The sequence below is a fragment of the Rhodnius prolixus genome, unplaced genomic scaffold (assembly GCF_049639745.1).
Source record: "Rhodnius prolixus isolate KJV_2025 unplaced genomic scaffold, Rpr scaffold_1, whole genome shotgun sequence".
Lineage (NCBI taxonomy): Eukaryota > Metazoa > Arthropoda > Insecta > Hemiptera > Reduviidae > Rhodnius > Rhodnius prolixus.
The window spans coordinates 65,205,463-65,220,155 of NW_027411581.1; the positions used below are offsets into that span (position 1 = coordinate 65,205,463).

At 33.1% G+C, this 14,693-nt stretch overlaps 2 protein-coding genes across 2 annotated transcripts; one reads left to right on the forward strand and one right to left on the reverse strand.

Annotated features, from left to right (window-relative positions):
• Positions 1-2,478: 2,478 nt before the first annotated feature.
• On the reverse strand, positions 2,479-5,685 carry Aos1 (SUMO1 activating enzyme subunit 1). Its single transcript, XM_074112595.1, has 6 exons — positions 5,498-5,685; positions 5,017-5,188; positions 4,376-4,632; positions 3,972-4,135; positions 3,699-3,837; positions 2,479-2,889 (listed from the first exon to the last, which is right to left on the reverse strand). The coding sequence occupies exons 1-6, from the start codon at positions 5,587-5,589 to the stop codon at positions 2,727-2,729; spliced, it is 987 nt and encodes a 328-aa protein (XP_073968696.1). The 5' UTR covers positions 5,590-5,685; the 3' UTR covers positions 2,479-2,726.
• A 152-nt stretch (positions 5,686-5,837) lies between these two features.
• On the forward strand, positions 5,838-13,590 carry LOC141446132 (G patch domain-containing protein 1 homolog). The gene is made up of 11 exons (XM_074112573.1): positions 5,838-6,493; positions 6,580-6,800; positions 6,875-7,026; positions 7,102-7,471; positions 8,464-8,638; positions 9,081-9,282; positions 9,629-9,780; positions 10,023-10,124; positions 11,694-11,904; positions 12,087-12,300; positions 12,953-13,590. Exons 1-11 carry the CDS (start codon positions 6,430-6,432, stop codon positions 13,475-13,477), a joined length of 2,388 nt encoding a protein of 795 aa, XP_073968674.1. The 5' UTR covers positions 5,838-6,429; the 3' UTR covers positions 13,478-13,590.
• The last annotated feature ends 1,103 nt before the right edge of the window (positions 13,591-14,693 follow it).

Sequence of the window (14,693 nt, forward strand, 5' to 3'; positions counted from 1 at the left end):
AAATCAATAGCAATAAAAATAAAATGAATTCCTTCAACAATTGAACGGCACTTCAACATTGTTTTTCACTCTTTCTAGTCACCTTAGAGATTTTTTTTCTCGAAATGAAAGATTGAATTGATCGCCAGGAAGGTGAGAGTTTTAGTTCTAGCATATGCAATGATGTTGTGGTTACGGCAATTGCTGAGCTCTTCTCGAGTTCTGGAAGAATTTTACTGATTAAATGGTTTAATGTAAAAATAGTAAAAGTTTGTAAATTGAATGGCCAAACGAATATGTACATCTAAAAGTATCTCTATTTGCGTGCTTCTCTTTATTTGGGCAGACATCAGATTAATGAAGACAGACATAAGATTTTAGTTTTAATTTGGCGCACCACCAAGAATTTTGCAAACCATTCCATATTCAAAAAATTTATACTTCTTTCTTACAAGACCCATTTTTTGGAAGACGATTCTACTGTCTATTAGAAAGATTTTAGTATGGTTGCTGAATGAACGCTGATTCTACACCTTCAATACTCCATACGATGACCTACTAAACCTGTCAATTCTTAAATTAAGTTGGGTCGAATAGCTGACCCATCGTTTCCTCTTTAAAGAACCAAATAGAATGCAACCATCCTGATGAGCGAAGTAACTTACAAAATTTCTAGTTACTATCTGCTTCTGCAATACTTTAAACATTCTGATTTCAAAAAAAAATATCGAACTGTTTTGAAAAAAACTAGATGCGTATATAATAAATTGTATGTACATGTAAATGGCTCACTGCGCTTAAAACCAGCAAAGCTGGGTAAAATAAAATATGATTGATTATTGATTGACTCGCACCATGAAGTTTATCTTCTGTTTCCCAGTGAGTAATTTAACACAATTTTAAGAGGTACTTAGTAGATTGAGATACAGATGTACTTTAACTGCCTACCAATACGAATTTTGCTAAGGAAACCAACGGGACTCATAAATAAAGTTATTTTTGGTCACCAAATTTTACAAAAAAAAAAAAAATTAGAAACAATTGTGGAACGCTCAAGGTCCAAGCAAAGAAGAATCTAATTATGCTTGGTTTACTAAATATTCAAAATTCTAAAATACTAATGTAAACTCAGTTTATTTATTCCTCCGTAAAAGTGCACTATTTTCATAGAATAAAGAAAATAGAACTCTTTTCCAAACATATCCTCTAAAAAACATCAAGCTGTTACGATCTGTTGGCCTAATTCTGTACTAAATATTCATTGAGTTATTTTTTTGGTGCAGTAAGTGTTTAAATTGTAACATTTTAATTACTTAGAAATTTAGAAGGCATTTTCTATTTCTTACTTTGATCCTCTTGAACAAATTGCAAGCGGAATCAGGTTGTTTCTTGTTTGTGGTCTCCTATCAATGGGAAACAGTTTTCATCTTCGAGATTCTGTGGCTGAAGATTTAAGTTTCTATTTTTTTTTATAAATAATAAATGAATTTAGGGGTACGGCGAAAACTGATTAGCACTATAAATAACTAGGAGAGATTCCGTGCCTTGTGCTTTTCGTCTTGCATTGACTACTCGTCGGCTCTTCTCTTCCAAAATGGAATTGATTGCCCGTCCTATGGAAACCTACGGCCATCTTAAGCTGTGACAAGAACTCTTAGCATATTACGGCAAGTGTGAACAAGGTATGTAACAAATTTACAATATATTTGGCTGCATTTAGCAGTAACCACTAATTAAAAAAATGAAAATATAAAAAAGTTGTAAAAAAAAACTTGAATAATATCAATAGGATGAAAAAATACTTGCCATTTCAGTCGTGATACGTTTATTCTGCCGAGCTTTCGACCTAGGGACTAGGTCATCTTCAGGGCTAGTTCACAAAGTAATATTTTTACATTACAGGGTTGGTGTGACTGACACGGACCATTCCATGAACGGACAAGGCAGAAGACACACCAACCCTGTAATGTAAAAATATCACTTTATAAACTAGCCCTGAAGATGACCTAGTCCCTAGGTCGAAAGCTCGGCAGAATAAATGTATCACGACTGAAATGGCAATTATTTTTCATCCTATTGAAACTATGAATCAGTCAGTCACCAAAAAGAATGAACAATTGAATAATATAATTTGTTCGTTGCATAAATTGTTAGTTTGTGTACAATTCCTCAATTGGAAGTACCCATTTTTCAATTTTATGGCATTTTCTCGAAAATGGAAGAACTCGCAATAGAGAAAATTCATTCGAATAAAAAATAATAATATAAAAAATTTAATCGATAAATGATCATTTATTTCTAAAAGAAAAAAAAGAAAAAAAAAGTTATATTGAAAATAATACTAATTATGTATTCGAATACTAAGTCAAACATCTAACACTCATTTTTTTTCATTTTGAACAATCACCTATTTTCAAAATTTGACGATTCATAAACAAAGTTTTGAACTTCTGTGAAAATCAAATGTTCTGTTTTTGTTTTTCTAATGAAAATCTACACTTTATTTGGAAAATCATTTTCTATTAAAAGTAAAAAATACATTATAAAATTTATTAAATAAATTATTAAACACATAAATTGTTAAATACATTATTTTACAAGTATAAAATGTTTATGTATGTTTGTTTTTTTTAAATATGGTTTACAATGTCCAGAAACTATTTTACTTTTAATTCGTTATGTTTAATATTAAATTGATTTATTGTACATACTGACTTAAAAAAAAAAAATTATAAGATCCCTATTTACTAAGCTGAAAGAAACTGTACGTGTCCCACATTGGTTAAAGGATTGAAGAAGAACATATTCTTATTGGGATGATCTTTGTGGGAAACAGCTTTTATCACTTCCTGTGCAACCATAGCGCCAATGATGGCACAAACTGGAGAAACTGGAAATCCTAAACAGGATCTGAAAAATGTAATCATCGAGAAGAACATTTAACGTACGAAATAAGAGCAATGATTTGATGAAAAATTCCATGTTATATGTACAGCAAATACGTTTCAACGGAATGGACTTAGATGAGTCTACTAAACAAAAGAAAATAGAAACAGAGGGGCGAATTTGTTTTTAAGAAATTTTAAGAGTATTAAGGTAAAGAATTTTTTGTTTACTTTTCTATGTGGCTAGTGGTCAATCAGTATATCGATATTATTGATACTGATATCGATTATTATATAATTTCATTATTATTTATGAGATTAAATATTTTCGGCAAGACAGCTGATGATATCAAATCAATTTGTAAATGAGTGCAGGCTCAAAGGGAGAAAGGTTTTATAAATAAAGAGAAAGTATTTTTCAAAACTGATGAATAAGTTCTAAAAAACATGTACATTTTTTTGTGGAGAAATGATTGCTGTGAGGCCAAATGAAGTGCATAAACTTATTTTATACAAGTTCTCAAAGATCTATCCTACAGTCTAGAGTTCGGCAGAAACATGGGCTACCAATCATTTGGAAGAAGAAAAAATTATCCACACACACTGTTTTGAGGCTAGAACTCTGTTTTTTTTTTGTTTTTGGTCACATCAGGAAAATATTGTCAAATCTGTAAATTTGAGGAATTAGCCCAGAATGTCATATTTACGTGTTTAAACTGTTTATAAAAAAAAAGACTTCCTGGATTAATCAAATCCAAATTATTAGATCTTGTAAATAATTCTAGTCTCACTGAATTGCTGTTTAGTTAAAACGCTAAAATAACCCATCCTTACCTCAGTAAATCATCGGATAATCTGTTTGTTGAATATGATAACCCATCAAGTTCTTCGTCCCTTAATTTTGACAGAAATTTAAAATCTTCTTCACTATCTGTTGGATACCTTTTCAATTCACGTCTAAATTTCATAAGAACTACAAATATTTAAATAATCATGAATTAGTAGAACGCTCTTTTTTTAAATAAAAATAAAGAACAATTTTTATGGCACATTCAGAAACTTATCTTTATAATGCAATATTAAATTGGATAACTTTTATTTACGTACTTCTAAATAGTAAGTATGACGGTTCCATTCGATGTAATAATGGTTTATTTTCTTCAGTAGTAAAATCAACGTCAAAAGCTTCTTTAAATGATGGAAAGTTTTCCACTCTTGTTAACTTTTCGGTTGTCTCATTTACACGATTTTTTCCTAATTTAGGAACTTCCCTATAAAAAGGCCAGTAGAATGAACCAGACTTGAATTTTACATAAAAATTTCTAATATGCAAATGATTAGCACATAAGTAAGCAAGCTTGCTTACGTCAAGACAGTATTTGCCTGACTAAGCTCTTTTTTTACGGATCTGGGATGGACCGTGTCTCCAGTATACAAATCAAAATGCATATGCTTATTAGCAAGCTATTGAAAGTTCCAATGGATATCTAAAAATTATAGATCAAACTTACATAATATATTCATGGTGTTGAAGATCTGAAAAATAGTAACCAAACATTCCAAAAACATCTGTTGAAAAAAATTTGATGTTATTCTTCCGACAAATTGTATCTAATCGTGTAATCGTTTCCGTATCCTGTTCTACAGCTATTACAACGTCATAAATTTGAAGATCATCCTCATTGATAGATGTAGCAGAATTTGAAATTGCTCTAACTGTTACAAGAGGATTTAAAGCTTTTGATCTTTCTACAGATGCCACAGCTCTCTGAAATAATTATAATAAGTATTATTTTACATTCAATGCTCATAAGAACAAACCTCTTGCTATACTACTATATAAGGAAATCAAATACGAACACAAGCACACAATATGAGGGTATTTAATAACTATCTGAAAATTAAATTCCTCATTTAAATCAGGCAAACATAAATAGATTAAATGTAAAGAGAAGAACAATTCAACAATGGTTCTTTGAAAAATGGTAAAACAAGGAAAGGTTGGTTAAAAAACTATTAAGAAAAAAAACAAAAAATTGTATATCAGATTGTGGTTCCACTTTGAAAGTATTAAGGCAATATTTTATTAAATAGGTAAATTTGCGGTTTCAAATCAAATAAAAACCGGTGATTAAAAGTCGATAGTACTTACATTGCTTCCAATCTTGTCACATGGTATCAAAAACTGTGAAAAACTGTCTTCTTCTGAAGCAACGGCATCATCCATGAATGTAACAGCTTTTACACCAGAAAGAATTATATTTTTTGCTACTTCTGCTCCAACGCCATTCATGCTAATGATTAATATTTTCGCATTCCTTATACTGGAAATAAATAATAGTAGAACTATTACTTTTACAACTTCATCGGATAACTTTAAAAAAAAAAAAATATTCGTCGCTAATGTAGCGAAATCCAAATTCCATTTAGGAAAACAGTCTAAGAATTTAACTCCATTGGCTAAATCCTTGTTTGTCAAGAATTGCTTTTCATTTGTAGGGGGGTTTTCCTTTACTTTTACACTTTAAATTAAACTAGCGAACGAATGAGGTAATATATCACAGTCATAACCACGAACTACCAACTTCTAGTGCACAACTCAAATATGTTTGAAACCACTTTATAGAAGTTACCTTTTTTGTGAATCTACTCCCCAGAGTCGAATCTGTCTGTCATACAGTTTCGCTTCATCTTCTGTTAGTTGTGCTGTACTATCTTCACTCATTTTGGGGAAAAAAATTAAAATATAACACACAAGTACTATTCAAATGCTTGCTCAGTCGGCGTGTACACACCAGTAACCAGTGTAACCACTAGACAAAGATGATAACACAGTGTTGCCAACAGTAATGTTTTGAACATTATTCGTTTTAAACTTATTTCTAAATAAATATCCAATGAGAACATCAGATTTGAACGATTATAACTCAGATTGAATATCATTTCTTAAGGAACAATAAAATCCATTTTGCTTTTTGTCTTAGAAATAAACATTTTCTCCAATAGAAAACTTCATTTGTATACAAGTAATAGTAGTTAAATTTTCTATTTTTCAATTAACCGTGTATCTTTAAGGTTAGAACTTAAAATTGAAATAAAAGGCGCTGATAAATGTATGTGGTCTAATATTTACCTTCCACGCAGAGTGAGATGTCTGAATTTTATTTTTTGCGCAGTTCTGAATGAAAACGTTTTTTTAAATTAGATTAATAATATTTGTATTAGCATTTGTTCAAATTCACAGTAAATAAATCATATAAACCGAATTGTATCAATATCATAACAATGCATTAAATGAAAACATGTTTGGGTTATTAGTCTTAGTAATTGCTCTTGTAAAAACTTTGTAGCTAATATTGACGTTTTGTCATTAATGCAATGTTAATTTATTTTTAATTCAATGCGTTAGTGGTGCAGTTGTTAATATTAACCTTGTAACAACCAGTGTTGAAGGGACCTGTTGTAAACAAAGTAATATGTACATATCTATTGTTAATATTAGTGCGCTTTCCTTACTTATCTTCTGTGGTTAAAAATTCAATCAGATTCTTAAATAATACACAACATGTCACAATCGGAAGATGATGATTACGCCTTTTTTGGAACGCCGCTGGAGCAGTTTGAGGAAGGTATTGTACTATATTATATACTATTACTATAGAAAACACTTGTTCTTAGTGACGTACAAATTTCTTTTGATATTCATTCTTTGCAGATTTTGTGCCTAGAAAGAAACCCATAACTGTTCAGGATCAGATAGCAACAGATAAACATGGGAGACGCAGATTTCACGGTGCATTCACAGGAGGATTTTCTGCTGGCTTTTACAATACAGTTGGCTCCCTTGAAGGTTGGACTCCCACTTCTTTCAAGTCTTCAAGAGATAAAAAAGCTTCTTCTACATTTCAAAAGCCAGAAGATTTTATGGATGATGAGGTATTGTTTTTGTGCATTCTGGTTTTAATTTGTCCGAAGTGTATAGTTTTAAAGGTAAAGATCATTCTGTACAGGATCTTGAAGAGTTTGGTATAGCGCCTACAGTGGTAAGGGCCAAACCAGAATATAGTGGCGAAAGAGGTGGCGTAAAGCGAGAGCGAGTCCGGTTTTCCGACGGTCCTATTCCTGGAGAACCAGTATTAAAAAGTATTTTAGAGCCTGCAAGGTACGTGTTTCATCTATTATGATTTTTTTTTTAATTTTAGTATCCAAGGTTAACATTTTTTTTTTAATACTCTAGAGAAACTATCGGAGTTTTATTACTAATGAAAATGGGATGGAAACCAGGCCAAGGCATTGGCCCGAGATTATCAAAGCTTCAAAAGAAAAGAGAAAAGGCTAAAAATAAGGTCAAGATATACGGATGTTCTTTGCCTGCCCAGGAAACTGACTCTGATAGTAATGAAGACGATGAAGAGAATTTTATTGATAAAAGCATTCTCTTCGCTCCAGAAGAGCATGAAATCCACTTTTTGCACCCCAAAACAGACACATTTGGAATGGGCTATGCAGGGTTAGATAAAAAATCTGTTCTCTCAATGAATTCTACTCTCAGAAGTGAAACTTTCAGAATGTTTGATAACAACAAAAAATTGGCAATCAAAGGACAAGTAAGTATTACTTGATTTCCATAGAAATATAATTTTTTAAATTGATGAGTTTAAGCTAATAGAAAACTTTTTATAGATCAGATTTGATATCGGGTTTTGGGCCCCTATGCCTCCAAGTTGCCAAAGAGCTCATTGTTCCATTCCTTAAAATCTTGAAAAATCTAGGATGCAAAGCCTCCCCTCTTTATGATTTCTAGTGACTTATAGTTTTTTGCTGTTTGATCTTCTGTAGTTTCCGAGTGTTTAAGATCTCATTCCACTTACCTAGCAATAGTAACAGCATCTGAGAGGCCGTTGCTTGTTGTCTTTACTCTAGCTTAATCAACTCTATTCTGAGAAGTTACTATGCCAACCTCTGGTATTTTTCTTATAGTTTAGTGCTTTCCCTAGTTATTTTTGCGTAATTTCTCCTAGTCGTCTAGTTTCCCAGAGGCAATCTAAAAATTGCTACGCGATGTGACAGGATGCAAGAGACGTTTCCCCTTCTCCGGACACAGTTTCTACTAGGGCTGGACCACTACCCACAGTCCTCCTGTGACGTTTTAAAAGTCTATAGTTTCTATATGTAGACACTCGTCCTGTACTGCATTAAGATCCTGGATCAAATTCCAGTGAAACTGGTACTGCTAGAGGTACTCCTTTGTCTGAACCAGCAGATAAAAGTAAGTGACATCTTTACCGTCCAAAAGTTCAAAGGGCCATAAAGGAGGGATGGATGGCCCTCTGGACAGCCGCCAGTTTTTGATCCGCATGCTGCGTGCTGGACCACTTAAAAGCCGCCTCCATTCACATTGGCCCAATAGCAAACAAGCATCTCTAACGAGAAACATAACTTTTTACGCTAGACCCTGCGACCCATAGTAACCTAAGTCACAAAATGAAAAAAAAAAAAAAATTAATCGTAGAAAGAGCAGCTTACTTAACGTTCAATTGTAATAAATTTTAATCTCAATGAGAGCAGTTTTATATTTATTTATTTATTTATTTTAAAGGCATTTGGTGTTGGTGCTTTTGAAGAAGATGATGATGATATTTACGCAAAGGAAGATATGTCCCAATATGATTTTGCCCTGGAGACTTCAGGATCGTTAAGAGAAAGGAAAAAGAGAGAAAAAGAAAGTCAAAAATTGCTAGCAATTTTGGGATCGGATAGTGGTTCGCTAGAAGGTCTGTTGAATTCATGAATATCATTTACTTCACCATTACGATACATCCTACCTTTAGGATGTAGCGTATCCCAACGAGAGTACCGTAGGATGTAGCGTATCCTAACGAGAGTACCGTAAAATGTAGCGTATCCTAACGAGAGTACCGTAAGATGTAGCGTATCCTAACGAGAGTACCGTAGGATGTAGCGTATTCTAACGAGAGTACCGTAGGATGTAGCGTATCCTAACGAGAGTACCGTAGGATGTAGCGTATCCTAACGAGAGTACCGTAAGATGTAGCGTATCCTACGGTACTCTCGTTTTTATCAAATTCTCTTATTTTCACTGCAAGGTATTCGGTTTTGTACTCTTTGATTTCCTCGCAATTCTCCTTCACTGCTGTAACCACTCTATTTCCGTCAAATATAATGTTCCATTTAATAAGAATGATTTATCTTTAGGTTTTGTGCCCGCTCGTAATCTGAATCCCATAAAAAAATTCTTTCCTCCGCCTGAATTGCCTCCTGATTATCAACCCGTTCATCCCAAGAGGAAGACCAGATTTGACGCGGCGCAGTCAACAAGTTTAAAGAAGGAAAACATGGTCAAAGGCAAACATTTGATTACGGCCGAAGATAGAGCTGCTATACTTGAAGATGCGAGGTATTTCTTTTGCTCACTTTTAATTTATTTTGCTTATTTGGTTTGCTAGTAATTTAATGTCCATAAAAAAAAGACTCATCTAACTACGGTGCAGTAACAAGCCAATCGTATCCATGATATTCATTTATTGTACGCTTTCTCCAATTAAAAGAGGTAGCATTTCTTAATTTCTGTCTATTTTTTTCGTAAGAAAATGTAACAGTAGCAAACCCAATTTCTGGTAGGCAATATTAGAGTAGGAAACCTTCAGTTTTTCCATTTCCCCAATGCTAATAGGTTTTAAATTACCACTCAGCTATTCTTTTCTCATTACCATATCATTACTGATACAGAAAATGTTACTAAGGCCTGAGGATCTTACAAATGAGCCGAAAGCTGTTGATTTCATTACGGAGAACACGAGCAGCTTATCAGAAGCTTTTCGCCCTTTTATATCCGATCCAGAGAAGCAGCAAAGATATGAAAAATATTTACATTTTGTCAAGATTGGAGCCAAAGGTTTGTCTTATGTTTTATTATTATTACTTTTATTATTACAATAAGCGAAGGTCCTAATGGAAAGTGCACTGACACTGGTCACCCGGAGGTCGTAGTTGAGTCCAGCGGTTCTCTTCTGGGTTCATTTACGGTCCACTATAGCCAGCAGTGCACTGAAGGCACATTTTCTCTGTAGTTGGCTTAAATATTTGTACAAAAAATAAACATTTAAAAAAATTCAAATAACCTATTTTTATTTTCAGATGCTTTTCCTTCCATTCAGCCAAAATCAATGAGCAACTGGGAGAAGGAAAGAGAGAAAAATGAATTCGAACAAGCTGCTCATCTTTACAAACCTTTGTCAGGTAGGCATACTATATACTTGATGTCAGTAGATGGAAAAATGGCCAATATTTTCCGACCAGACACTTCTTACGGCCTTAACTGGTAGAAGGATCTGTTGATCCGCAACATCTGTTTATATTATTGATTTCATCATAGTTTTTTCTTAATTTTCTTGTACTTCTACTCGTTACTAATTGTCATACATCTTGAATTATCAGAACAGTTGGGAAATTTATTTGTAATTTATATTGTTATGGTTAAAAAATTAGATATTCATTGGTGGGCAGCATTGAAATGTAATTGTATAAACAGTAGCAAAGCGTGTAACCGAGTTGAATATTCCATTTTATGTCAGAAAAACTTCTCCTTAAGAACCTCCCCGAATGTAGGATTTATCTGTGCCATTATCATAAAGTATAGATTTTGAGAACACGTTAGAAGATGCATTACTGAAATATGTGGGCTGAAATGTGGATAGAAATGTAAGTCTAATAAAAGCAATGTTTTGTTTATTTTTACTTAGGATTCAAGATTGGCGAGGAATCAATAAAATAAAACAATTCGGTCTTTTTGCCAACGTTTCCACAAATATATTGTCCTCTTCAGGGCGTGGCTATGCGGGTTGATTGAGTTACAGAAACTGTTGTTGAGTTGTTTTATTTGACCGATTCCTCGCCAGTCTTGAATCCTAAGTTTAAAAATTTACGGGTCACTATACCTATATATTCATATTTATTTTTACTCTTATTATTATTTAAAATATATAGGATAGGTTCAGCCTAAAAAGGTACTCGTTTGGATATGAGGCTATAATGTGCTAATATATTATTATTAATATAAAATTAATATTATTAATATATTAATATAAAATTGTCTCTTTGTTATGGTTTGGATTGCTAAAAGTAAGCCTATCTAAGAAGTTCCATATATCGGCTGTGACTATCAGTTACTGCCTAGTGTGAATGTACAGTTGTTAAATTAAGGTTGTTGTTTGTCTAGAGCAATCTAAGATTCTCTAAAAAAATTATAGACTTGAACTAGTTCTTAGTGTTAAGAGTCCCATGTATAGTTAGTTTTGATTGTGAGTATTAACATAAAATTGAACAACTCTACCGACTTCCTATAATCAAATCAAAATCGGGAATAAAATAGATAATTGTTTGAAAATGAGTGATAAAAATAATATATATATCTATACATTATTTGATAGGCCTAAAGAATCATTAATACAATTGAAAATTTACCAGTATTTAATATTTCAGTGAAAATTTAAAGGCTTAACTCTTAACTTGCTTTTTATCCTTCCTAGAAACATAGATATAGATAGATCCTTCCAAGATATATTTCAGATTTTATGGAGCTGTAGCCGCTAAACCGTAGCAGAATGCGTTCTCATCACGGTTTTTTTAGGAATGACCAAAAATAAAGAAGTAGGAATTCTTTTGCTGGCTACATGCTCATACCGCCTGTCGGGATCAACTTATCTGAAAATCTTGAGTTGGACTCTTCATTCTTAGAAGGAAATCTTGATTTATTGTTTTTTTTTTTCTTTTCTTTTTGTTATTTCACTAATTGTAAACTTATTTTAGGCCTAATGAAGGAAAGATTTGCTCATGGTGAACTCCCGGACGATTCTTCTAATCCTTTGGCCCCAGTTCCTAGATCATTACGAGAAGAAGATGCAGACATGATAGAGGCGGCAAAATCTAAAATGTATGGAAAACTTACTAGAAGAATAACTGACTGGTCTCCATCTTCGTTACTCTGTAAAAGAATGAATATCGCCGAACCCCTGGATAGGTTTGTATTCAATTATTTTTGTATTTATTAATTGTTCATTTGTTCGTTCTATCGTAACGTTAAATAATATTTAGGATGAATTCATTGTAGAGTTAAAAACTTAAGCTATAAATTTTTAGATTTATTTATGAGGGTTTCTTCTTTTTTATAATTATTTTTAATTTTATTACAATTATTTTTAGGAGCGGTGTTAGTTTATGTCAAGTGGCAAATACAAGTAATAAGCGACAAAATAGAAGTAAATATTCAATATTTAGTTTTTTGGATGTAGATAAAGCAAATTCTTGTGAAGAAATTAAAGGTGGTGGTGACCAAGAAACGTCTGGAGAGAAAATGGAACAACTGGAAGATGCTAAAGAGGATAACAAGAAAAGTTCATTAATTCTCCCCAAACCTGTTAGTATTTATAGTTGACTGAATCTTTATTTTTATATTGAATTCAAAGTGATTGATCTTAATATTGATTCTATGGAATTGTTTCCGTATTTTAAATATTTTTTTTTCTTAAACTGAGCTCATGGTAGTCAACAACTACCATTTTCTTTGAGCTCATGGTAGTCAACAACTACCATTTTCTTTGAGCTCATGGTAGTCAACAACTACCATTTTCTTTGAGCTCATGGTAGTCAACAACTACCATTTTCTTTGAGCTCATGGTAGTCAACAACTTTTGTTTGAAACATTTTCCTAGATGAATTCAATTAAGGGTACTTCTTTGAGAGAGGCTTGGTCTAAGCTTATAGTCCTCCAATAGTCGTAGAAATTTTTTGTACATTCTACATTAAATAAATTGAGGAAATCCAATTGTCTTGACTCGCGTCTAATTTGAAATTTCTGTTTCAACTCGTCAAAATATTTTCTAATATACCTTTTATTAGTTGAATTCCTTTGTTAATACAGAACTGTAGAATAGATTAAAAATAAATAATAAATATAGCATTCAGTAGTATCGGATTCACATTGGCAGTTCATGCTTGAAGTCCCAAGAATATGTATTAGAACTGTTGAATATATTCCAAGATAATGATGATCTTCAATTTTATTTCAGATAAACGACTTCGAAGAACCTATTGAGAAAAAAGACTTATTTAAAGCAATATTCTGCAGTGATGAAGAGGAAAGTGATAAAGATCAGGAGGAAGCAGATGTGAGTGAGAAAAATAAACAGCCTACTATGCCACCTTTAACGAAAATGAACGCATTAAGAAATACATCGCCTCCAAGGGGGATATTTGCAAATCTTGATTTGGATGCTATAAATAAAAGAAAAACTGTATCTTTGGATTCTGCATCACAATCAACGATTGATATGGAAAAAGACTCTGAAAAAGTTAGCGAAAGTGAGCAAAATAAGATTGATGAGTCGTCTTTATATGGCCCATCTTTGCCTGCAAAACCAATTTTCTCTAACAGAAACAAAGAAGTAGTAAATATTAAAGTTCCGTCGGATTCTAGTTCTGAAGAAGAATGGGTAGAGAGAAAGGAAGAAAAGGAAAAGCGGAAACATAAGAAGCATAAGAAACACAAAGAGAAAAAGAAACATAGGAGTAAAACAAAACAAAAAAGTCGTTAAAACTAAATGTAAATAAATTACAGATAAGCTTGTAGTATACTAAGTGAATTTCATTATATAATTTTTTCAATAATAGTTGAGTTTATAAATAAATTTGGATTTTTAGAAGAGGATAGATACTTAATAATTTTCGTTTTCTTATATTGAGTAAAATGTAGTTAAGTAATCGCCTGTTTTTCAGGCGTGGTTTTTACGTCCAACTACTAAATAAGGGGACATACTTGAAAATTTGTCTTAGCAATATAGAGTAATATACACGCGTGATTCGATTTGAGGAATCTCACACTTAACTCTACGGTAACACCCATGCTTTCATTTCTTCAAAATGTACGAGGGTCGTTTGAAAAGTCCGTGCAAAAATAAAAACTACTTAATTTTTGGGGGTAAAACTTTTTTATTTTTCAACATAGTCTCCTTTTAGGCTTATACACTTCGTCCAACGCTGCTCTAGTTTGTTGATCCCTTCCGAATAATAGGATTTGTCCAAGTCTGAAAAATAGCCATTCGTTTCTGCAATCACCTCCTCGTTTGAATAAAATCTTTTTCCCGCCAGCCATTTCTTCATATTGGGGAACAAATAGTAGTCCGAGGGGGCCAAGTCTGGAGAATAGGGGGGATTTGAAACGAGTTGGAACCCTATTTCCATTAATTTTGCGACCACAACTGCTGAGGTGTGAGCTGGTGCGTTGTCGTGATGGAAAAGGACTTTTTTGTGGGCCAATCGTGGGCGTTTTTCTTGCAGCTCGGTTTTCAAACGGTCCAATAACGATGAATAATATGCACCTGTAATAGTTTTACCCTTTTCCAGATAGTCGATGAGGATTATTCCTTGCTAATCCCAAAAGACAGTCGCCATAATCTGTCCGGCCGAAGGAACGGTCTTTGCCTTTTTTTGGCGCAGATTCCCCCTTGGTAACCCATTGTTTAGATTGTTCTTTGGTCGCAGGAGTGTAGTGATGTATCCATGTTTCATCCACAGTGACGAAACGACGCTTAAAGTCCTGCGGATTCTTCTGGAACAGCTGCAAACCCTTCACACGATTTCGTTTTTGGTCAAGCGTGAGCAATCGCGGCACCCATCTTGCGGATAGCTTTGTCTTGTCCAAATGTTGATGCAAAATATTATGTACCCGTTCATTCGAGATGCCCACAGCACTAGCAATCTCACGCACCTTCACTCTTCTGTCATCCATCACCATATCATGGATTTTATCAA